Source organism: Neodiprion virginianus, chromosome 6, assembly GCF_021901495.1.
Source record: "Neodiprion virginianus isolate iyNeoVirg1 chromosome 6, iyNeoVirg1.1, whole genome shotgun sequence".
NCBI classification, from domain to species: Eukaryota; Metazoa; Arthropoda; class Insecta; order Hymenoptera; family Diprionidae; genus Neodiprion; species Neodiprion virginianus.
In genome coordinates this window covers 16319099-16345606 of record NC_060882.1, presented here as the reverse complement: position 1 = coordinate 16345606, position 26508 = coordinate 16319099, and the positions used below count along the sequence as shown (strand labels likewise).

General features: G+C 42.3%; 1 protein-coding gene across 8 annotated transcripts in view; it reads left to right on the top strand.

The window, feature by feature from the left end:
* LOC124307333 (protein groucho-like) overlaps window positions 1–26508 on the top strand; it is a 133438-nt gene that overhangs the window by 19166 nt on the left and 87764 nt on the right. For 5 of the 8 annotated variants that reach the window (XM_046768894.1, XM_046768895.1, XM_046768893.1 and 2 more), the window contains exon 1: window positions 16598–17261. The exons of 2 other annotated variants lie outside the window; for them this stretch is intronic. In XM_046768894.1, the coding sequence (XP_046624850.1) occupies window positions 17199–17261 (63 nt within the window). In that variant the 5' untranslated portion in view covers window positions 16598–17198. Of the gene's footprint in view, window positions 1–16597; window positions 17262–26508 lie in introns of those variants that run through there. One more of the 8 variants, XM_046768898.1, reaches the window with a different exon arrangement.

Sequence of the window (26508 nt, the reverse complement as noted above, 5' to 3'; positions counted from 1 at the left end):
TAGGGTAAGGAGCAGGATCGAACGTCTTAAGGGGATGCTATAGTCAGTCCTTGCCGACTGCGGTAAATATCTTCTATTTGCGCTATTATTAAAGGCTGTGCATCGCGGCACAAAAAAGAGCATAACAACCATATTCAACAAACGATTATGAACAAAAATACACCAATATATCTAGGTTTCACTTTAGAATAAAAAAATTTAGAAATGGCATGAAAAATAAGAGATCACGATTACGGATTTGAATATTCGGAGATATGTAAGTACCTACGCATCGGAATCGAGTATAGCATCCCCTCGAGTCTCTTCTCACATTAAACGAATCAATTTTCGTTAAATATTTCGAGGTTGCCTCCGGTAAAAAAACGAAGCACACGTTACAGTTTCATACTATTGCAAGCTCCGATGAATATTGGCGTTCGTCTCCTAATTGATGCATGAGAATAAAAACGGAAAATCCTCATAACACGTGGCAAAACTTTCTGAAACTTTCACTTCATTACATTACATTGTGCACGGGAAAATATACCAAGTTCTTTAACATGTACATACATACCTAACTATGCGCCTATGCGCTCATGTTTCGAATAGATGGTAGTAATAAATGGCACACAACGAGTGACGATACTCCAGTAGCAAATCAACCCCCCCCCCCCCCCCCCCCCCAAAAAAACACGGAAAACGGCAATAAACGTTCGATAAAGTTCGTTCAATCAACACACGGCGAATGCTTCGGATAAAAAATTGAAAACAAAAAAACTGGCAAAGTGCAAAATAACCAGAGTTTGCAGAGGCGAGGGAGCAAAAAAGTGAAGGAAAAAGGAGAGAGATAGGGGAGGGGGGGAGAGAGAGAGAGAGAGAGAGAGTGAAAGCCGAAGGCGAGTGCAAGAAATCTCCGTCCTCGTGTGCACGACGAAGCAGCGTATTATATAGCCACTACGAAGAATCGGCACACGGTCGCGGGTTGTACACGCAAGAAATGTTAACAAGCGTGTAAGAAACTGATGATAATTACCGCCAGTTCAGGCGGCCGTGCTGCGGTGCTTTCGAAGAATGTTACAGACCGTCTACACGAACACTCGTCGTGTGCGGATCGCGCACATTCACGCACACGCGTGTACCGCGCACCTGAAATGTACATTGTACATACCCGACAGGGTGTTTCGTTCGGAAGCAACATTTTTTTTTCTTCAGTGCTTCCACCTGGAAAACTTGTACCTACATACAAAGTGAAAAAAAGTTCTCGTGGAAGGATATCTCTTAAATTTATGCTCGAAAGGTCGTTCTCGGAATTTGAAGTTTCCCTTTTGAATAACGTGGTTAAGATGTGATGTATTATAGTAATTTTACTACTCGGGTTTTCAGAGGGATTCGCTCGGGAGAGAATTTTGTAGGGAGCTGAAGTCTCTATAAAATGATTACAGGTTCAAGTCCATGTCATTAAATTCGACTAAGTGGTATAGAGTTAGGAGAACTGTTGGTTTACCAGAAATCGATGGTATTCGTTAATTAATTTTATTGCGAGATAGTCGTACATTGTGTATTTATCAAATTATTATATTGGTAAGCTGTAAAGATCTCTCCATAAATACCAAAACAAGAAGTATTGGAATTATTAGGAATATTATATTTCATTTTAAATCGTGTCCAAACTGTTGAAAAGCAACTAAATTCATTCGATTGCACTCTACGATGGCTTATCATATTCAGAATACTATCTTCTACAAATCCATTGAAGTCCTTTTTTTGGCAATATTAAATCGATGATCGAATAAAAGAAATTCCGTTTCAGTAACTTTGTAGAAAACAGTCTTATAAATAAAATGAACCATTGCAAAGTGAAATCGAATCAATTTATTAGATTTTTGATCACTTTTAAGCGATTTGAAATGAAGTACCGATATCTAAGTTTTTTTTTATAATTCTAGTATTTGCACGGAAATCTCTGTAACTTACGAATATAATGATTTCATAAGTGCATAACATAAGACGATTTCATGATAAAATTAAGACAAAGCGTCGATTTTTGTCTACCAACCTCCTGAGATATCCTATCGCAAGTATTTTCATATTTGGGTGTGTACAACAAAATTTTTTGACGGAAGTGTAAAAAAATTGTTATTGCCACACGAAACACCCGAATACCCATACGCTAATTTTGACCCTGCACCAGTGCCGTTTATACCGCGGAAGACTAATGGGCCCCAATCTCGGAGTGCGCCTTAAATTTAATCAAATCGAACGCGGAGAGGGCGGAATTAAACGGCGCCTCGGGTGCCGCGGTGCGATTATCCCTCTATTTTCGAATATCGTTTCTTTTTTCTACGGTCAGGAATATAGTATAACTATATATTGCGAACCCCCAAAGCGTTCCCACCACACTTCGCGCGCGGGTTACCGTGATAAATGGTGATCTGATTAGTGAAATATAATACAGGGTAATTACCTCGGTTGACGTTTCATTTCTTATTTTCTTTTCTCGTTCATTAATTGCCCGCACCGAGTAACGCTATTAATATAATCTCTGAGGGAGTACAAGAAACAAAAAGGAAGAAGCGAGGAAAAGCTCATTATAGCGCGTGTTTCAACAGCACATTTTCGTTTACGAACCTCTGCCCGCGTTCACGTGCTCCGCTTGCTTAGAGGCCATTTCCCTCTCCCCACCGAAATTCACAGCGTCCATGCTGCACTGTGTAATCATATGCAGAGCATACCTGGAATTACAAAGTGATCCCTCGGGCGAAAACGCTAAAGCAAGAAAAACGAAGAGAAAAATCAAATTTGGCGTGACTAATTCCTCGATTCTCCGCAGATCTCAGTCCGGTACGCAAACCTGAGCTGAGTATACGAACGGAAAAAACGAACAAGAGGAAATTCCGAGAAAAAAGAATCACGGAGAAGCGACGGGCATTTGAAAAAATTAGCGAAAAACAGAAGAGAAAGAATCCTGAAAGTGAAGCGATTTAACAATTTTACTCTGTTATTGCGAACCCGCTTTTGTGTAATCACCTCCACGCATTGTGATAAGTTATACGAGCGTTTCTTTGGCGCAACTACACGAGGCTCAACTCTTCGTAAGCTGCCGCTTCGTGGATTATAAGTACATACTACTACGTAGTAAACGCACACGTATAAACAAAAAAGTATGTATACGTCGCGCAGCTGTGCTGCAAGCCACGCAAGTGATCCATGATCCAATTTGTAGCCAGCAATCTATACGCGAGGTACACTTACATAGGTATAAAGAGGAAACGGTGAAACTTACCAGGCTTAATGACCGGCAGCGCATGCGCAAAATAACTGATCGTGAGCTCGATCAGCCGGCGAGATCTTACCGCGGCAATATTTTCGTCTGCTAGGCAGGGGAGCCAACTTACTAGAAAGATGTAAAACTCTACCGCGTCAAGTGGCGGATTGAAATTATGTTGTTGTGTGATGACTCGTAGCAGTCAACTGTCATCAGTCGATTTAGATGACGCTACAATCGATCCTTACCGACAGAGTAAGCGTCGCTCATTTAGACTATTATCAAAGCCTACGTAGCACTGATGCAAAAATATCGCAGTCGGCGCCATTCTACGTACAATGCTTAACAAGATTATTGAAAGAGTTTGTGGTTTTATACGAAAATAACTACAAGAAATGTATTCCTGCAATAATAAGTCGTAATTCACTTATAAGAATACATTGCTTGGAATTGCTGCTGTTGCGTGAAACAAAACTTTTTTTTCAAACGTCAATTACACTCTGCGCCTGTATTAGTGAATTCATTATTTTATTTCGAAACTTGTATCGTTGATAATTTATTTTTGGTACTTTTCTCCCAAGGAAAAAACTTTTAACGCAACGTATATTTTCAATTTTTGTTCAGGATCCTCGGTAACACCTTCCTATTATGCTTGGTTTAGTTGTATTTTATCACTGTTAAATAACGATTTCACACTCACAAAGTATAAGATTTCTTTTTTAATCCATAAATTATTACAGTACAACCTATGCGGGATAGAAGAGTTCTTCACATTTGAATAACGTTTTTAGGCTTGTCAAATAAAAAACTAATTTTGTTGAACAAATCAATAGATCGTCCTTTGGTTACTATAATCAAGTATTTATTAAAATTTTTCGGATTCGATAATTTATTCAATTTAAGAGAACCAGCAATCTTTGTAAATTAAGTTGATTCCAAGCTTATTTCCTAAAAAATAATACGTCCAGAGGCCATATGGTTATTCAATTGATGCCAATTTCGACTAAATTACCTACGATTAGGTTAGGTAATAAATTGTCTTGAATCGAAATGGTTAAAAAAAAAATGTTTTTTTCTTTAATTTACTCACTCCGTATAAAATATTTTCACCCCTGAGGTGGGATGTGATTTCGCAAAGAAAGTACTGATCCTTAAAAAAAAACAGGACAATGAGTCGATTATTTACAGAATAGACATGGTTTAAAGTTGAAAAATGCAGTTTCACGACGAATCATACAAGCTAAACTGGTGAAATACTTTTCTCGTAAATCACGGTTGGGGAAAAAAAGAAAGAAACGAAAAACAGTCCCTTGCCATTTTTGTCCGGACTAAACCACTTTCAGTTTATAGTACCACGAACTGAAAACAGGCCAGACTTGTTAGAAGCTCTGTCCGCCTGCAGTAACTCTTAAGGATTTTATGCTGCATCAGTGTAACACGAATACAAAAAGCTTCTAAGCATTTGGTGAAGCGAGGATCAGGAGCGAAGAGAGGAGAACCGCGAGTTGAGAAAAAAAAACGAAAAAAAAACGTATTACGTTACTCGGATATTTATTTCTGGCAAGTAATGGTGATCCACGGTATTTTCTCGCTTATGTACATACCGACACTTTGCATATACGATACAATATTTAGAAAACGTTTCATTAAAGTACACATATATACACACCGTTGTATATACATGCAATATAAATTCTCGTATAACCTAAACCCATAATATACGGTTTCGTATGTGCATAGCTCTGTGGTATTATATTATTTGTACAGTGGTCAAAAAGTAATCACCGATATTCTTATAAGTACAGAAAAAGTCCATCGTGTGTACGGAACAAGATATACCGAGGTAGACCTACGTGATACGTTGAACAAAAAAGTTGTCAATAATCAATCTACCCGATCGGGACATGCGTCGGTCGGTGGTCGCGAGTTCCTGTTACAGGCCGGCCGTCTGATCGACTAAATAAAATAGAAGTCGGCCTAATAGGTTGGGGATACCTGCCGCCCCTTGTGCAAGCGCGTGTGTACAGATTATGCCATAATTTATACACCGAAATTGTTTGGTTGACGTAAGCCTTTATCGGCTCCGTGGCCGCAACAACAACGCGCGTGCTTGATAAATCGAGCCCATGCCTACATTGTGCATGGAACGAGGGAGAGAGAGAGAGAGAGAGAGATGAGAAAGACTGTGAAACTGATTTGAAAAAAACCAGTATTAAAAACCGAATTAGTGACGTATGCTGGCCGGCTCCCATTAGTCTAATGTAATAAACTATGTTATTAAGTCACCGTGGGATCGCCGAGGAGAAGCCGGTGCGCAGAGGCATAAGCCTCGCCTTTCTGGCAGAGCCTCCCTCCCCCCTTTCCACCGTCGCTTATCCAATGTACCTATTATCCCGGGCATTCCATGCCGACTCAACCTGCCTCTGGCCCTTGCCATTTTCTGTTTTTTTCCTTGCAACTGGAATGTTTCGTATAGCGTGCCTCGAAAAGAAACGTAAGGATATTTAGATTTTTCCAGGAACTCGAGGCGCCCGTGGCGGTTGTCTTTGCAATTCGTGATTTCTGTTTTTTTTTCCCCGAATTTTTAACGGTTGAAAAAATCTGCAGTCATTCGTACCGACGAATCTGTTTTACGAAACTTCCGTCATCTCAGAGAACAATGTACGCATACTTTGTGGAAGAGTAAAAATTCGCGAAAAGGATTGATAACGTTCGGCTTTAAATTCAATTTCCACGTGTGACTTTTTTCCTCCGAAAGATCTTTCGTGATACGAGTGTCGGATTTTTACTGTACCGGATTGTACAAAAAACTAAAAATTCAAGGCAACGAAGCTAGAAGGTAATAACCAATTGTTAGAAAAATCGTAAAATTTACACGCGATGCTCCGACCTCAGGAGCTTTACAACGTACAGCTGTGACTGCGGTAGGACTAAAAAATCCACGCTGACAAGGGTTGGCAAAGGATCGAGTTGACACGGAATGCCCCTTGCGCGAGTATAATGAAAGTGCAAAAATGAGTGCAAGAATAGAGAAGAGAACGAAAACGATTGAAACAAAAAAGGCACAATGGCGGGTCATGATGAACGGTGGCGTAAAATAAATGCGTTAGGCGAGCTTGGAAAGTACAGTAGAAACGCAACGGCGTTTATAAACAAATGAGGAATATCCGGTACGCACCGGCGCACCGTAACCTCCACGTCTCGAGCTCATGCCAGTTCACCTGCCGTCAGCCTCTCTCTCTCTCTCTCTCTCTCTCCCTCTCCCTCTCCCTCTCCCTCTATATACGGTTCCCTTATACGCGGTGACCGCAGTCGCACTCAATTCTGGTACAAATGAACAATTATTCACTGCGGATGCCGCCCCTTAATCGGTTGGCTTATGGCTAGCACGAGCTATCGCTATATCAACCGGATAGAACGGGATGGAACGCCGAAGATAGAGGGACGAGAGAGACGGGGTAAGCGCCCTCTGGCAGAGCCAACAACATCGGCCGGTAATCACTTCTTGTCGCCGTGGATGTTTACATCTTCGAACTCCTCTAGCGGAGAGGAGCCGGAGTGCCAAGCGTAAGCTTTTCAACTCCACGGCGGAAGAAATTGTACAGCATTGGCGTAAAATCTGTCTGTGAAGCTTACGCGCGGAGAAACCATCTTCCATTCGTTCACGGATAAATGCTTGTCCGCGCCAAGCTGGCACGCACATCGTACAGACCGAGGAGCCGTGGACTACACGTCCGGATAGGTAGCTGGTTTGTGCCGGTGGTTCGGCTCGTGATAGAAGGACGCAACGGCGAGGAGAGCGATGAGAGAGATTTACGAAGCGGACAAAGCGAGGCGAGGCGAGGCGAGGCGAAGCGAAGCAAAGCGAAGCGAAGCGCGTCTTAACGCATTGGCGTAGTGGTGTGGTAAAAATATCAGACCCTCCCTGCACCGAGCAAAGTCGGGAGTTTCCTGGCCGCCTAATGCGTTCTACAACGATTTATGTCCACTGGAGTAGAAACGCTTTTGAAATAACCATGGCTCTACCTATGCAATGGTTTATAAACCACGCGGGTTTCTTTCGCGACAGTTTAGTCGCTCAACCGAGAATCCCCTCGGGTAGAGAGCGTCTGATCTACACGAAATTGGCACCGTCCGCCTGGCCGGGGCTTGCCGGAGGAAGGTGTGAAAATAAATGACAAAATAAGCTGATCCAGATACGGGTACCGCCAACGAAAACCACTCAGACCTCACCGATGCGGATACGCTCAACCAGGTTGAGTCGGCCGGTCCGGACGATACTCGAACAAAGAGCGTCGTCCTACTGACTCTGTAACCGCTTATTGCCTTCCCTTCTGAATATACAAAGAACGGATAGTTCACGTATCTGAAAGATTAGACCCGAGATTAGAGGCACAGTACAAGTCAACCGCTCGAAATCTGTAAAACTTCTCGTAGATTTATCCTTTCGACCATCGTGTAAGCCTTCGTTATTCTACAAGTGAGCCCCGTGCCGAATGAGGTTCGGTATTGCTAACGATATTTAAGATTTTCCCCAATGACTGAATCGAGATTGCAAGGTGTATACGTACGGGCATAGCGTTGTACTGGATTAATTCGATGCTTTGAATTTTTTTAACTAAATATATACTCCGCGTCAATTTAAAAAGATTGTACAGTTGAAGATCAATACTTGTTTGATAATTTGATTGCAAGACGCTCGCACCTCAAATATTTATCAAATTATTACGTTCGTCAACTGCAATGTTTCCCTTAATGATTAGAAAAAAAAACAATCTACAATTATCAACAAGTACTTCGATATCGAATATTTATTTCAAACAGCTTTAGAACGGTGAAAAATTCAGTAGACTCGTTCGATTTCACTCATTGTCAGTGAGGAATCATTTTACTGAAAAAAAAAATTTTCTACAATCTCACAATGACAATTTTTTGGTCGTATTAGTATCGTTGAATATTTAATTTTCCAATATTGCACTGATATCGATTTTGATCAACAAATACTGAATTGACTATTGAAAGAAAAAAAATTTGGTGTAGTGAATTTTTGAAAAACAGTTTTCCAAACCAACTGAGCTATCGGGAAGTGAAATTGATCGGTTCCACTAAATTTTCAACCATTTTTAACCCATTCGCTTTTTTGTACACCATAGTGTACAACATTGATTTTCGTTTTGTACGATTTTCTCGCGATATATTGTGTATTAAATAATTGTTAAGTATATGAAATAGGGGTAAGATTTTCTGACAAATAGATTGCCGCTATTTATTTTGTAGAATTATTCTCACATTGCGAGAAAAACGCAAAGTTTAAAGAAAAAAATCAATTTCTGAAATCACGTCCAGAACGTCTCGAAATTGTTCAAAAAGTGTTTTTTTACTCAAATAAAGGTATCTTGAGTTGATGCTTTCATTTTAAAGTGAACGGGTTAAACAGTTTTGAAATGAAAAATCGATATCAAAGCTCATGTTCATAATTACAGTCTTTTTCACTAAGGCAAATAGAGTAGCTTATGAATGTAATAATTTAATAAACAATAGACCCGTGACCATCTCGTAATAAATTACCAAAAAAGCATTGATTTTCAATTCTACAACCTCCTCAATACGGTCGTCTTCTCACTTAATACCCATCTACTCTTGGTAATCGGAGTATATCGCTCCCGATCTCCAGGCCTGCAAGGGACAAGATATTTTTTGTCCCTCATCTGTAACCAAAGAATACAGAATACGTATAACCTAACACATTTAAATTTTTATTTTCTTACGGCCTGAAAGTGTTAAGCGGATTGGTTTCGTGAGTAGACAAAATAGTGACTTAATCTGAAAAGGTGCAGGGATTTGGAGGAAGGGTCTGCATGGAGAGGAGGGCTTCATTGATTTCCACCCCGTTCCAAATTCTAACTAAAGAGTTCAATTTATGATCACACGATGTATGAACTTAGGTATTTTGATGATAAAACGTTAAGGATTGAAAATGGAGTGGTATTCAGGGAAAAGGGCCAAATCAACTGGCTTCATTTTTTTAAAGCTTCGTTGATATGAGGACTTCAGTTCACTGCATCCCGAATATCGCTATAGCTTTCTTCGCGCTTAAAAGCATTCATGATTCATGATTTGAAATAAATGGATTCAACTTTTCGATACTGATCTATCTGGATTGAGTCAATGGAAGAACTTGATCATGCTACTTTACGTATGAAGCCCAATCGCATGATTTGGCAAAGCAACATATGCAGACTAAAAAAATACCACTCCACTCATATCGCTATTTGAAGCTAAAGTTTTGACGATTTTGATAATTGGTAAATTCTTCTAACGCTTACTTCTTCTTTATCTCAAAACCGTATAATAATTTCTCTTTCACCCTGCCAACTAGTTAGGTTTGATCCTTACTTGGTGTTGAATGTTTTACCGTCATAGCCAGACGTGTGTTTTTATTCATTTCTCCGATTTGATGCTTATACTGAGGCATTTATACCGACTTCCAAGAAGTCCGTCGCACTAGCAGAAAAACATAAGTACAATAACGTAGACGGTGAGAGACGTTTCCTATCTCGCGCTACTTGCTCCGCACTTTTCTTCGATGTGAAATGATGGACACTGTGCGATTATGGCTACCACGAGTAGCAGTATAAGAGTTTCCAACATGGACTCTAGTACTACATATATCTTCCGTCAGAATAAAGGGAGAAATTTCAAATCCCTGTATTGAATTTACAAACCACAGAAAGACACACACCACAAACTCCGCGGTGCTTCAGCTGGAGATTCTTATCTGTCTTACAAGTGCGAGAAAAAATTGAACCGATAAGTGGCTAATATTCCACTCTGTTTGTGGTCCTGTTCACGCTTTGAACTGATATATAAATTCAACATTTGTTGTTTTTCTGCGGTAGGACGGATATAATATCTTCTTACATTATTCCGCAGTTTTTATAACGTTTTTTCCAAGTCTGGGGAATAGTCAGAAATAGTTCTTTTACGAGCTCGTCACAATTCCTGCGACAAGTTGACGCGGAATGAATACAAAGATCTAAAATGTTGATTTTACGATCAAACGTTGAAACACTAAGCCCAGCACCCCTCTGTACATTTCGTCATTCTCCCACAACATAAGTAAGCGTAAGACAACCTGCGGCTTAACAATCGCCACGTTTTTCAAGCGTGAAAAAGAAAAGAAAGCAAAAAGTATCCAAAGATGCTCCCTATATTAGGCGACTTTCCTCCAACAGTCCAAATACACCGTTGCCACAGCGATGAATAGGGAAGATGGTGCGAAGGTGCCGACCCCGTGTAAGAGTGTGAGGAGCGGTTCCCCCATCCCTGTCTCTCTCCATCTCGGCGATAGATTTATTTAAGGGCGTGTATTCAGCTAGAGATACAATGCAGAACGTGGAGGGTTTACGACCGACATCTGCGGGCAGTTTGCCGCTTCCCGGTGATACCAAACCCGAGTGCTGCAGGGTCGACTCGAATCCTGGCCTGGCCAGAGTGGCAGAAGAGGTGGGGAATTCGACGGCGAAGGAGGGCGAGGGACCCGGAGACGCATCCCAGGGTCACCCGTTCCTCGTCTTGGCCCGCGAAGGCCACCCTCGGTGTGACGAAATGTCGAACAGCCGAGCGAGGGTAACTAACTGGATAAGTGACTCGGTCTGAAGGGAGACCCGAGGCAAATCGTCCGTTAAAAATTTCTAGGAGGTGGGAATTGCGTGGGGCTGGGGTTGAGGGCTTGCGGGACGGAGGGGGGTGGAAAGGACCGACTAATTCAATTAACGCTTTGGTGTACACATACACTATACGAGGTGTATAATATGCCTCGTGACACCGTGGTCATTGTGCAGTGTGCTTTCAAGGAGAGAGAACGAGAGAGAAAGAGAGAGAGAGAGAGAGAGAGAGAGAGAGAGAGAGAGAGAGAGAGAGATGAAGCGATATTTCTGTACTCGTAATACTGACCTTGCGTATGCTTGTAGGTACCTTATCCGTGTCCTACGCTTGAAACAAGGCACGGTCATTTGAGTTGGCTACCTTGGGTTAAGCAAGGGGTAATAATTGAGCACGCACTTTAAACAAGTCGATAGTTTGTCATTGTTTTGGATTACAAAAGATGTGTACATACATTTTCGGACGTAGTATTTAAATCTGACTTGAAAAATCTTTTGTGGCATTTTTAATTAGTTGAATTTACTGAGACCTTATTCGAGACTGATTTTCCACACTCGGGGAGGTTCTATCTCTATTAAAGTTCGTACAGTCGGTTATGGATTCTGATTTAAAAAATTTAGTGCAAGGGATACTTTATAATTCAATTTCTGATGGACGTTTGTTGCTGACTTCTGGTGGTATTTTTTATTCACTGATAAAATGTCGATAAATTCGTGTCAACTCTCCTCTCTCGTAAGTCGAAGAAAATGATGGCGGAAATTGGCAGAAGAAAAGAAACCCGAAGATTTATATGTTTTTTTCAATTCATTTCGCACAATTCACACAGTTAAAAAAATAATACAATTCAATAAATATAACCACATGTGATAAAAGTTATATTCTTTATTTCATTTTTTACTGCATAATTAAATACACTGCGGCTTAATTTTAGTTTCTTAAATATCAATCGGTGATGCCTTCCGCATTTACCTGAAGCAACAATGGAATCTTCCTCGCCACAGGTAGTATACAACTGATTTTACAATATTTGGTGGGTAATACACGTAGTAGTGAGTTTATGGTAACAATGGAGCACCTGCACCTGTCCGCCTTTACCCGTCTATATACTCGTATCTGTGTGTGTACATATACCTTGCAATAGCACCGGTTTCGCAGGGGAATTTAAGGTAAGCTAAAAGTCTGCCGTTGGGTAGTTTGCAGAATTTTACTACCCGATAAACCAGCCGACCTGTAAGAATACGTCGCTATACATGTACCGGGTGTTCTGTTTCAATCGAACATTGTGAATAACTCGAAAAATATAAAGAGAGTTATAAAACGATGTTCATGCCTGTAACGCACAAGTTTTATTGTTTCAGAAAGAGTAAAGATATAAAATTCGTGTTGCTTTCACTGAACTTAAACTACCGCGATTTTTTTCTTCAACCAGTAGGTTTACTTACTTTTGTTTTACTCATTCGACGGCCAACCTCGATAACACCAACTCATCATTCGTTGTTTTTGAGAAATCGCAATCAGATACCTCTTTGCTTTTTTTCGAGTAAAATCAAAGCGTTGACGTGGATAGTAAAAATAATCTATAAATCCAATAATGATTACAACATTAATTACCAATTAGATTTCAAACTAAACTCGCATTTTGGACATTTTACAGAAATCGTATTACGTCAAGTGAGACTTATAACATATTTTTTGCTCGACGCGAAGCCATAGAATTTTATTACGAAACTCCCACACCTCTCTCTGTGCTTAGAAATTGACCGACTCTTCCGAAACACGACACCCCTTGTGTGAAAAAATATACCTGCACAGGTACGTATAACGCACATGTATAAACATGCACATGACACGGCGTCATTCAACGTGGAGTTGGCTTGTTCGAAATAGGGGCGGAGGAAGGTAGTATAACCGCCGTTTTGACAAATTGCAAACCCACTATTTTCCGAGCTATTTTCACGACGTCACAGAGAAACTCGACAGCCGAAAGAAGGTCTCTCACCGCTGTTTTCCAAGGACTGTTCAAGAGGCGACTGTGCACGATGGTCGATCGCTCGATATTTGAGTGTGTTCAAAAAAAAAAAATGCGACCTACCGTACCGCGGTAGTCATCAATGGCGCGGAACCTACAACAAACTCTTTAAACGGGTTCTCGGCGTACGTCGTAACACACTTAGGCTCTCAATTGCTCGGCTAAAAATTTTTTCTGGTTTTTTTCGCCCTATTTCGATTCACATTACGAAAACATAATCAACAAAACTGAACTCGCTTATTTTGATTTTTCTTTGATCATGGTCATAAAATAATCTCTTTACAATCATATTTTTTGCTGAAATCTTGATCTAAGTTTATTATTAGATATTATATTACGTTTACGTAGTTTTCCAAATCAATCAAAAAAAATTTTTCGCATTTTCCACATGATATTTATCACTGTTGTATTTGATATCTATTCCATATGTCTCTATTCTTGGGTTAGGTATTTATTAAAATCGGTAATTTCAATTGAAAGTAATGAATCGATGAAAGAACCACCAGTTTTACCATTGATTACAGATGTATATACATATAGGTATACATACATAGAGAGTATTTGTTGATATTATCAAATATGACGATCAAATTGAAACGAAATATTTTTTTATTTGATATGATTGAAAAGGAACTTTATAACTGGAATTTGTGCGCAGTTATAAACTAAAATATGATTTATTTGAGTGAATAAAAAATTTCTTCCGCCACATTTGATGGCCACATCCGACGAAGTCGACAAAATTTTTTTTCTTCGTACATCGACTGAAAATGGTGAGACTTGACAGACTGCGCATGCGCCAGCATTGTTGTTCTTTCACGCAGGCTGGCCGACTCAAGCTTTAACTATCAAACGCGGATTATGAAGTTTACGTTGGCGATAGGATTTTTTTTCGGCTAATCAGATTTCCTGTGGTTTATGTAGTGATTTGGGTAGGTCCAGCGAACTCTGAAACAACGATATTGCCAGCCAATTACAGTGTTCAAGTATCTTGCGCGTGCGCAGTAGATCACTATGACTGTAAAGATTCACCATTTCCTCTCGGTATAGACGGTATAAGCCAACGGTAAAGAAAAAAAAATCGACCGTTCGCGATAAATTTTCCAACAACAAGTGAGTCTTACAAGGATGGCAAGAACCTCTGACTGTGCGGCAGTACGCCGTGAGCCTTCTCAAGGCCTCCGCGAGTTGAGAACCGCTGTGCGGTTAGCCACCAGACCGCATCGGGTTTTCTCTCCATCTCCACGTTCTCCGGCTCTCGCTCCCGTACCGCGCTCGAGAACGAAGGAGACACGCATCTATGTATGTACCTCTATACCGAGGAGCGAACACGGCGTCGTGCACACCGACTCGCGGCAGCGGCAGCGGCGGCGGCGGCGGCGGCGGCAGCTCCATACAACCACAACCGACAGCTTCGCCAACACTCGACTCTGCCCGCATGGCCGCGCATCTTTGCTTGTCCTACCGCGAAACAAGGCGAAAAAGAGGGAACCGACCGCGAGGCGAAAGGTGGTACGCGGCAAGAAACGAGCAATGAAAAGCGTTTGCAATAAACAAAACACCTCCCCGTGGCTTAAACACACGCGCGGATGAGGCGAACACGCACACGCCGCATGCGCGCAGAGAATGCAATGCGCGGCAGTGCAACGGACGTCGAATCATCCGCGCCCGTCGAAGATCATGTTCAAGTCGGCAAGACCAACACTCCCCTCGGTGCTAACCACCGACTGTTGCAGGCGAAGAGCTTTGTTCCGCGCCTCGGCGTCGCCTCGCCGCGTCTGCCAACTTCCGTGAATCGTGACAATGGAGCTTAAAATCCGTCTCAGATTAAGGGTCGAGTATACGCCGGGGATATACTCTACCTGTCTGCCGCCCACCTAACCTAGATAATGCGATCGACGTTTCGTTATGTTGCTTTTCCAACCCCATCTCCCGCCCCGGAGAATCGGGGAATCCATCCCCGGCCCACTCACTCACCGGGTAGCTTCGCCTCAGCCGCGGCTCGTCGGAGTCGGGCGAAGCCCCTGGCCGTGTTTTTCCCCGTGTAGCCCCCTATTTTTCATGTTTCGCTGCGGCTTCGCATGGCACCTTCATTCCGTCCGTGTATATAGCGGGCTCGGTCCGCGCGGACCGAACACGCGGCTGTCACTCCGTTATGGAAAAAGGCAGGGTCCCATTGGCCGCCGGTGAGTTTTCATTCGACTCTTTGCCAGCGGAAGCGAGTCTCGACAGCCGAGAGTGGGGCATGGACGTATCCAATTGGCCAAGAGAGTCGAGGGAGCGAAACGGTTGGTCGAAGCAGCATCGGAGTCCGCGTGGAGTTCCTTTACGAGCGAGCAGACGATAGCGGCAATCAAGTAGGAAACTGCTCGGGTCTCCCTGTGTAGCGTGATACTCGCGTTGGTAGGTAGGTAGGTAGATAGGTATGTACCACCATCGTACACGTATGTACGTACATACCTACCTACTACCCGTTTCTACACGCGCTGACGCACACAGGTCCGCTTAGCGCGCGCGCGCATATCGCCGCGGCCCCATCCTACACGGGGGTTGTAGCGGCGGCAGCAGGGGTTGAGTAAAACGGGCGGAGAGGAGGCGCCATATTTGCGGAGGGTATGGGGAAAGTGAGGGAAATCACGAGTGGAGAGAGTTTATGCGGGCATCCGTGTCAGGCTGGTGACGGCCATTTTGCGAAAAACTTCGATTTGTTTGCGCGGCTCGCTGCGCTAATATGTGCGCGTTACCGAAAACCCCCGCCGTCGGTATTTTTTCTTTCCCCGCGCTCCGTTTTTTTTTCTTCATTTTTAATCACGATTCGAAATCAACCAACCTCGCAGTTTACGCTACACCGTGTAAAAATTTCCGATTATTATAATTATGTGTCTTCCCTATACCTACCATGATCCTGTACATATCTACCTGGGACACGCCAACGTTTGGCCATTAGCGAGGTGTACATTACTACACGCTCGCCTGTGAGAAACTGTAACTGGAAAGAAGACAATGATTGTTGCAGATTCCTGACTATGAGGTCATTTCGACGGTAAAAATTTCCAATTAAGATAACGGCCGAGACAGAGGGACGGAGGTGAAACAAGTGTGTGCATCAAAACATAAAGAATAAATAAATAAATAATAAACCAAATAAACACGAGTGGTAAGAACAATCGATATATAAACACGGCGCGCGGTGCCGCTCGCCGGTGTGGGACAAATGTGTGGAAGGAGAGATTGAAATTTATGATGATTGATGTTGACGAATCGTAATCAGGGATAGAGAAAGATAGAGTGAGAGAGAGAGAGAGAGAGAGAGAGAGAGAGATGGAAAGAAGAGAATAAAACCGAGTCGATATTATTCAACTTTTATCCGTCCTCGGTACCGCGGACGCGGGTCGTTGCATACGGCATGGCAAGGTTTTTAGTTTTTAATTTAATACCGCGACTAAAGAAGGTAGGTAGGTATCGGGCGGTTAATACGAGCACCGCTTCCGAGCAAGTGCTGGAGGGGAACGAGGGAAAACCACGGTTGAGAAGCAACAGCGGAGCGAAGGGTTCGTCGCGATGACGGTAGGCGAGGGGCGCGGGGAGCGCGGAGTGACGGCCGAAGGGGAGGGGGTTATCCCCACCACTCGGTTAACCGTCAGTTGCTCCGAAGTTGTCCCAGCGAGAGGTTGATTCTCGCGCGTTTCATGCTCCGAGCCAGTCAGTCTATCATGCTCGACAAAACGAACGAGGCGCGTTAAGCCGGTGCGAGATGAATTGATTGATATCGTTGTCGGTGGTGGTGGTTGATCGAATGACGATTATACTCGTCGACGAATATTTGATGCGCGCGCGTCTTTTGTTATTTACGCCGACGCGAGGTAAGTGAGGCGAGTGCGATCGTCTGTTGTTTCTTTATTTGATTCGGTTCCGTCGTTCCGCGTCCGAGATGACGTACCGCGAATACTGGAGTGCCTCGTAAGAATACTACCGGTCGCGTTTAAACCCGAAGACGGATCGGAGGAGAGATAGGGATTACACCGGATGTAAATAACCAGGCAGAGGAGGGAAAGAGTGTTTCCGGCTGTGTGAATGGCTCGCAGGGGCATAAGAGTAACAACGAGAAAAGCAGGATCCTCCGTTTGGATTTTAGTGTGATATATAAATTAAAGTGCGGTGCGAGTGGTGATGCCAGTTCTGTGAGACACAGGATTAGCGATTCCCTGGGGCGGGGCAGAGAGACGGGAGTGTTTTTTACGATTGTTAAAAACCTGGAAGATGTATCCAAGTGCTGGAATAAACGCCGCTGCAGTCGTCGCAGCTGCCGCCGCCAGACATCCAGTGAGTATCATCTTTATTATTCATCGGTTCCGTCGCTGTCCCACCGACAGCGTTGTGCTCGTTGCGTGGTAATTATTCGCGAGCCTTTAACGACGCGCGTCTCGTAATCCCGAGTTTACCGCCTCACTGACGTCAAGCTCCTCGCGCGTAGGTATATTGACACGAACCGCCGCGTCGCGTCGCCCAGCCGTCGCTCACACCTTTGCTTCGTCGCTGGGAGTGCCTGAAAAACCGCCGCGGTTTCTTCCTCCTTTCTTTCTTCCTGCCTGCCTGCCTGCCTATCGGAGGTCGAAACGTTTCGCGCCCCCAGCTTTTTAATCTACCAGACTCTCCCCGATCGGATTAAAACTTGCTTGTTTGTTGTTACGGTTGTTTGTCCGCATTCGGCTTCCGCGGAGGGTGAGAGGAAAAGAAAGAAAGCCCTGAAATTACGATCCTCGGCCATACCGAAACCTTCACAGACGTGATAGTTTCCTTCAACCGTAGTACATGTTGTTTCGATTTTGTTGATATCGTCTTATTCGGACCGAATCTTGCAGAACGAATATTTCAATAAGAAGTCGAAGTGGGTTAGGTAAGGTGGATCAAAACTAATGGCGCGAAAATCTAATATTTAAATTTTTGTTCCGGTTTTTATTTGGATAACGCAATAGGCGTACAAATGAATTTACCGTCGCATTTTTAAACGTGGCTTTTCCATCGTGAGATTATATGAAATTTCACAGGCATTGAATACCTTGGCTGAAACTGAGTAACCTAACCTAACCTAACCTAACTTAACCTGGCCCAAGCTAACATGACCCAACTCGACCTACGGTGAACCAACCTATGTTGATCTAACTTGGCGCGTCCCAATCTGACCTAACCTAATCCATTTTATTATAGATAATAACCATGTCGTGTTGAACTTCGAAGCACTTTGGGGTATTTATATGAATATTCGAAACAATATTGTTGCTCCAGTTTTCAAAAGCCTGTATACTTGAACCGGAGCTTCTTATTCTACGCAGTCTCTGAGTGTTGAAGAGGGGAATTCGATTTCATTATATTGTGAAAATTTAATTAATCAGTGAGCCGTCAAACCAAATTACGTATTATACAGTTTGATTTGTATATCGGACAAAACAGTCGATTTGTACCAGGTACCGTAGCGTAGAGAAATGGAATTTAACAAAATTCAATCAGATATTGTGAATTATTTGATTTTGAAGTGGTGAAAAATCTTGAACCTTGCGGTGTAATTATCCGTAATAAAGTTTTTCAAACCATTTCTAAACACAATCCTGAAATTCAATTTCCTTCCATCGCTCGTACGTTTGCAAAGGGACGGTAAGATGTTAATTGAAACAGAGAAAAAAAAATTTCACTCATTGAAGATTGCCGTTTATTTTGTACAAACTGCTGAAGAAGTTTGTATGAATTTAAAACAAGCATATGGTTCGAAAAACTTGCAATTTATGCTATTTGCTTGTCAGCAATAACGATTTACTAGATTATTATCCTCCTAGCCATTTATGCGCGTCTGCAACCTTGCAGAGAAGTATTTCGTCAACAAATACACATGTTTCGATTCAAAAATGTCGCGATCGAGACGCATTTTACAGAAAATTGAAATCTCCAAATCTGTAGTATCATTTTGATACTGAAAAACTAAGTAAAATCGGGGTGAATTGTTTGTGAAAGAAACTAGCAGCTCGTTGCCGTTACGCCCGCGAATATTTTCAAATGTTTCTTGTGGTAAAACTATCAGCCATAGCCATATGCTCTCCTGGACTTTTTTTGTAGAACTCGTCGAGACGTTGAAACCGCTTGAGCATAACTTTTCTATATCTGTAAGAGTTTGGTCGGTGTTCGCATAAGTGTGTGATCCCGTTTCGACTTGGTTTACGAATATCTTTATAACTCCAAGATCATTGATCTGTCTATAACGAAATATAGCCTAAAATCTGTCCAGACGTTGTAGCTATCCGTAGAAAAGATGAAATCAAGATCGCTTCGGTAGTTCTGGAGCTCTAAGCGGCGAATATATGGACAGAAGGAAAGAGAAACGTCGAGTTTCGCATATATATCTGGAGACAAGAAAATGACGGCAATCCTACAGCAGGATGGAGCAACTCGCAAACAGAGGACCGATTACCGAACCCCTGTACCGGATGGTATTCATCCGTCATTCGTTACAACAAATAATCGAATGCGAAGTGGGATGCGAACTTGACTCGTGCGCAGAGCCAGCGTCAACAATCCGTCCTGAATCGCAGAGTCGCGATATCGACGGACTCTCGGTTTCGAGCTAATCAGCGGTTAGTTAAATAATGCTGTCTGTCTCTGAACGCGCGCTGCGTGCCGTTGCGGCGTGCCGTGCGTTATCCAGCGGCGTGGCAGCACGTGGGGACGATGGGAACTGGTTGCGAAATGGAGGAGGAGGGGTGCAACGTGCCGAGGTTAGGGGCCTCGGCTCCCCGACAATGAACTAGGACAACGGGGTGCGCCGAACCGGAGCGAGGGGCGAGCATTCCGCCCCTCCGCGTGCGTGCGTGCGTGCGTGCGAGCGCACGCGTGTACGCGCACGAAGTACCCAACGCGCACCTTCAGGGGCTTTTCTGCATTTCATTGCACCCCAACCTCGTTTGTTTGCCTCTTTATAAACGTTTCGACGATGCATCGGACGTACGATCTGATCATCGAGGAAGGGTCCAATTAAAGGAGATTCACGAGCCCGAGGTTCGATCAAGCTGGATCGGAAAGAAATCGATACAATATTCAGTCGTAATTTCACGACATCGTGCTGTCGAATGATTAACCGGGATAGATTGAATTCGTCGGAAATATTTATCGTTTGAACTGATGGGGACGAAGTTAATAACGTTAGGTTAATGATGCATGTTTCAGGAAAAATCGTTACTTCGCACATTTAAGATTGTATGAAGTTTAGTAAACCATGATAAACAAAATATACTTATATATTTCAAATAGTCAACTCCTTGAAAGTCATACAAAAATTGTGGAATAATGATTCCTTCTCTGACGCTTCGTTATGTTAACGTTACTAACTTCAGCCTGGTCATACTCGGTGCTTCTGGTAACCTGAGTTTTCGATCAAGTTTGATTGATTGGACCTTCAGGTACAACGTGCATGACCAATTCTATCCAAACGATACCTTTTCAACGCACGAGGAAGAAAAATTGGAAAAATTAATAGATGTGAAGATTGAAGTGAAAAAATCCGATTGTATGCCCAATGCATTCGAAGCGATTACATTCGTTGTATCCTTACGACTTTTTAAACCCTGTAAAACATATCGCTTATCTTATTCGTAAACGTATTGTCCGTCCATTAAATGAGAATAACAAATCGTCTTAGATTCATTTTCAACTCGAGATTGGTTATCAGGTAATCACGCTAATAAGTTTTTGTCGAACGGATCATTGCACAAGTTGTCATCTTCCCATACTAAAGCGTTCTTGTAATATAACATTCGGAGACTCGTACTGAATTTGCAACAACGCGAGGAATAATGTGAAAAACCATGTGTAATTTTTTCTACATTTGGTTTACAGATTTTATCCTCCACGCGAACTGAATTTTTTATTTTTTATTTATCCCGCAAATGGTTGCGCACAAAACAATAACTAAAGGTGGTTTTTTTTCGTACGTGCGTCTGTACGTGATAACGTGAATTTGAACAACTGAAAAAATACCGTCGTCGTCGGTAGTATTTGTCGACACTTTTCGACGCCGCCGCCGTTCGAGGAATCGAACAAACGAAATTACCCAACTAACCAACTAACTAGCATTTTATTATACATGCGAAGCTTCGTCGTCTCGCTTCGCTTCACGTTGTCCCATCCTCCGTTTCCCCGCTCTCCTCCTCGTCGTCGACGTGAATAAGCCGATGAAAACGCGATTAAAAATTAGCTTAATACCGAGCTCGTCGTCGTGTTTTTCTTCCCTTGTTAGTTTCGTTTTAAGTACCAGCTGCTAGCTGGCTGGTTGGCCCGAGGACTCGACTCGACTCGACTCGACTCGACTCAAGTCAAGTCAACTTTTGTTCTTGACTGGAATTATTCACGAGAAACACCAGCCCGCTTGCCTGCGACCTTTCGATCTTCTGAAGGATAAAGTCTCCGGTGAAAAGAGAAGAGAATAAGAAAAGAAAAATCATCGGAATATAAAATGCGTGTCAGTATAATTGAGTGATAATTTTACAACACACTGATTTACATTATTTAAAACTATAGTTAGTCTTCTACTACCGGCAGTTTTCTTGTCTCTCTCTCTCTCTAATCCACGTACTATTTTACGACGAAATTTTTACTGAGGCGAAGTGTCATTGTTCACTTCGGATTTGATATAATTATGCAGGTGTAGAAAATCCAACATGGAAATACCGGCATGTATTTTACATCATGTTCGAAAATTCAATGACAATTTCAGCAAAGTTGGGCCAAAAATCGACATTTTTAAACGTACGGCGGATTATGTGAAAGAATTCATTTTGCAAATAAAGAACAAAAAGAAAAAAGCTACGTCAAGCAGAAGAAAACTGATTTTTCCTGTAAAGTGCAGGTTTTTTTATCATGTTTTATGTACTTACTGGGTGTAATTTTCAAATTCTCACGAAAAAGGCATAGGTATGAATAATATCTCTTTTTGGAGAAATTTGCTTTGTGTGATTTAATCATTGATCGTGTCTTCGATCGGCAGTGCGATTAACCTAATTTACCAGTAATCACACATGTCAGCTATTATTATACACATATATGTGTGTACTCTGGCACACCGTGTGGCAATAATGATTGGGTGCACATTCGAGTCTGCGTTATTCATGGCGTCGTCGGTTACGCAGGAAATCATCATTCGTACGTGTGCGTCTACGCCCTCCGCGTAAAATGTATATACATAACGCAGCTAAAAACTCTTGCACAGAAATGTAAATACGTGCGTATAATCGCTGCAGTATAAAGTTGTGACGACGGAGGCTCATCGATTGGCGGCAATAATTTCACCGCGTGTAAACGTTGAGAGGGAGCTCAGAGTTTACCAAATTGATCTCTACCAGTTTCGTAGTCGAGTTAAACATGGCCCTATACATGTACTAGATACCAAGATCACGGTGATGAACGATCGATCAACGAACTTGAGCGACGGGAAGGAGAGCCAAGCCGGAGAAGCGGACGAGAGAGAAAGAGAGAGAAAGAGAGCGTTTGATAATTTTAGATCTTGGTTGCTCGAGCCTCGAGAAGTTACACCGCTGCTTCGGTATATTATATAAATACACACAAACACGCACAGGACATACATACATAGAGGTGTATTCATATACTATATACGAGCTAATAGTCTCTAGTGATTAGGGGTGTTTGACTAATTAGTAGCGCAGCTTATTTCGATTTATAGATAGTCGTCGCTGCCTGTTTCTTTGTATATCGACACACATACGGCTCAGCAGGAGGCAGAAGCTGGCAGCCAGAATTAGCAGTCAAACGTTTTAATATTCATTCGCATAAGGTAATTAAGTGGAAGAATTTAAATATTGTTAAATACCTCGCATCCCCGATACTTTTATAGAATTACGAGGATAAAACTGAACTTTATTTTTGATATTACCACAAAGTTTTACACGTTTGGCTGCTAACTCTGGTTGTTAGCTTCAGCCTCATCGGATCAGCTGATGTGATTATACAGTTCACAAGACGAACGGTTGACCGTTTTTTGTGTATAGGTGCGCTTCGCAGTTGGATTCTATTATTATTTTGTCTGAATGATGAACTTGTCGTGTGTTTTTTTGAAATTGATACAGTTTCAAAGTTTGTCTTATTCATTTTGTAGACATACGTGAATTCTTCCGTGAAACGTGTCGAACGATGAATTTCATGAGAAGTTTGAAACTTCATTCGAATCTGAGTTTCGGCAGACTTTAAATGTTCTGTTATTCGATTGTTATAACGCAGAACGAGTTATTTCCAGATCTTGCACAATATAGTACGTAAAAATATGTACGTAAAATTGAAATTGATCAATTTTTATCGAGTACTCAAATTTCTGGTATAATACTTAGTTTCGATGGTTAAATTTTTAATATTTGAGATTAGCGTAAAATAGTAAATATTGCATTCGTATATCCGTTCATCGTTCAAACTTTTCTTGATCAAGCTTGATCGATCGAAACTTCAAGCGCATGGCATACTTTGAACAACTGACGAGACGAGAAATTATCAAAAGTATAAAAAATTAAATGGACAAAATCAAGTGCGACTTTGGGGTAAATCTGAAAACTTGGTTTAGATAAATTAAAGAATACGATCGCTCAGATAATTATAATAAGCTTTACGGGCACACGATTAGGTTAGTTTAGGTTAGTTTAAGATAATTAAGAAAATCAAGTGCGACTTTTCGCTAACTCTGAAAATTTGGTTTAAATGAATTAAAAAACACGATCGCTTACACAGTTATAACAAACTTCATAGGCGCACAGTTAGGTTAGGTTAGGTTAGGTTAGGTCAGGTCAGGTAGGGTTAGAGGCATACTTATGGGGGCTTCAGAAGTCAGCCCCTGAATTATAATTCTATTATGTTGGTAACAACATTAAGCTCCGCTGCATGGGGTGGTTTCCATCCGTCCCCTGAAACTGTAACACAATAAGCAACGGCAGCGAGCCCCCCAAACCTGAGAGCCTCGCGTAAGCGCGCGTAGCCGTTCCGGGTGCCATGGTGGTGTGTTGCGTCTAAAGGTCCATGGTGGCAAGCGGGGGTTTCCCTCCCTTGGGTTCCCCAGCAGCTCTCCAGACCTAGGAGCCCGAAGCCGAACAATAATCCCTAGGGTCTATGGGCGGCATGCATGATAGCCATAACAGAAGAGGACCGCGCCCCGCCCAACGATGCGACCCTTATTACAACACAGGGTGTTGCAAATTGGTCCTTTTCGAAAACTCGATGTTTTTGTCTCCTCCAATGGACCTTTCATTTCCATTTATTTTTTTCCCTCACCATTTCCCCTGCCGCCAAGCAACTCGACCCGTTTTTCATCTCTCTCCTTTTCTATTGGGGTTCAGTATGTACATACATACATACATACATAGGTACGTTATTATTCTTCTTCGCCGTGCCTCTCGGTAGCACAGCAAGGCTCCCTATTCTGATCGTCCTCACCTTTTTTCTTTTTTTTTCTAATCTTTCAAGCCCCTAATTCGACGAGCCGATCGCTCCGGCATCCAGGCAGAGGGTCGATCCTGGCCGTACGACACTTGCGGAGGGAATCACCATTGCACATATATACTCTGTGTTCACGCAATCATACCTGAGACTTCTACTGGGGGCAACGTTTGTGCTCGTTCGGTGTCACCGTCACAAGTGTTGTGTGGCACCATTAACGTCTGCGCCGCTTGCTTAAAGATGAATAGTCGTTTGTTCGTTCGTTCTTCATTCTTTTCTTGTCGTCGCGGTTGTGTTCCTATTCTTCGAGCATCATTGTGCATTTATACAGCGCAACTATCGAATTGCAGACGCTCGAGTCATACGTTGTTTTTGTTCTCTTGCCGAAGCTGTTTGAATTTCCCGGAAAAAGTTTTTTCTTTTTTTTTTCACGTAGTACTTGAATCTTCGATGGGTTCAATATGGTGTGTATGGAAATTAGTGCAGTGTACCTATTGTAACGCGACAAGCTTATCTAAATTATTGTGAAAGTACCCTGAAGAAAAATCTATGAAAAAATATTTTTCATTTCACCAGAAACGTGTTCGAAACATTGGTAAAAATTCAAAGCTATTTAATTTTGCACAGTGTTGCGCGAAGGGAATGAGTCTTGACGTTGAAACGAATGAAATTCTACGCACGCGCACACACACACACCTTATGGTACATCTAAACTTTTTTCGCGTATCAATCTGAAACTTGCAGAATTTGGTGAAATTAACCGTTAAACTTCGAACGGACGGTTACCGACACAATTCTTCCGAACCGAGCGGATAGCTGCCAAACTCACACAAGTGAACACAAGTACCTACCTACCAAGATTCGAGTGGAGGTAGGTAGGTATTTCTGCGCTCTCAAAGCGGAGAAGGAAAAGGGGCGTCGAATGGACGACATGTTTCTTCTCTCGTCGACCGACGGGGTATTGGATCGTTGCCCCTGGTGTCCCGGTCTCTGCCTGCACAACAGTGGGCTTCTCTTCTCCTCGTTAAATAAGAGGCCTGGTTCCCTAGAATGGCACTAATTGGCATTAGGGTTGGCACTTCGCCTCGTCGTCTCTCGGTGGAAGAGTCGCTTACGATCAGCTCGGTGATTCATTCTTTACCTTCCTTCCTGTCTCCTACCCCACCTCCCGTATCCAGACCGCAGCAGCATCCGTGTAACGTCCGTCGTCGGACAGGTTCAAGACGTCCAAAGGATGAGACACGCGTGTGGTTCTCGGTGTGTAATAGTCGTCTACGTTGGAACGGCGAGGGTAGCTACCGCGGTAATGAAATATGCTTGTCTGCCGACCACTGGAACAGCGCCCGGTTTTGTTCGTTGTTATTTAATCACTTGTAGACGACTATTGTATACCACCAACGTACCTACCTGCGTAATGGGTGTTGCGTACACCTTGACGAAATTCCTTCGTCACCGGGCAGGTTAGCAAATTTCGCACAGTTCTGCCGACGATAATTATTACTCGAAGAAGAACGTTTACACGAATTTTTAAACTCAAAACACGCTGTTTGGTATTATAAACATCGTCAACTTTGACTTGATGCCTATTCGAAAATTTTTCAAAGACGACTTTTCAAAATGCGAATTCAGTTTTTTCCAGAATGTCTGAGAGTGCAAAAAGATTGCGAAGATTATGCCTATAACCTAGGATCATTGACAAATATCAATAAATTTATACGTATATACTTTACAAATCAAAAGGTAACTGATATTTTTTTAAACACGTTCAGGAGTACTGACACAATTATCTAATTTTCGGATGCATTGATAATAAATTATTGTCGACTACTATTAACAATTCACAAAGCTACTCTTTGATTCAAAAAAATACTGTTCATTCCCTATTGAATTACTCGACTACGATTTAATGCCGGAATAATTTAGGTGACATTGTACCGAATGTTTCGGACTATTAGCGTCAGAATGCGAAACTTCACTCTCCTCGGTGTTCGTAATATTTATCTGCATTCCAAAACTAATAGTCCAATTTCTTGTTCCAATTTTAGTTGGCATATCGATTAAATTGTTATGCTTATCCTGGTCTTAATCGAGTCTT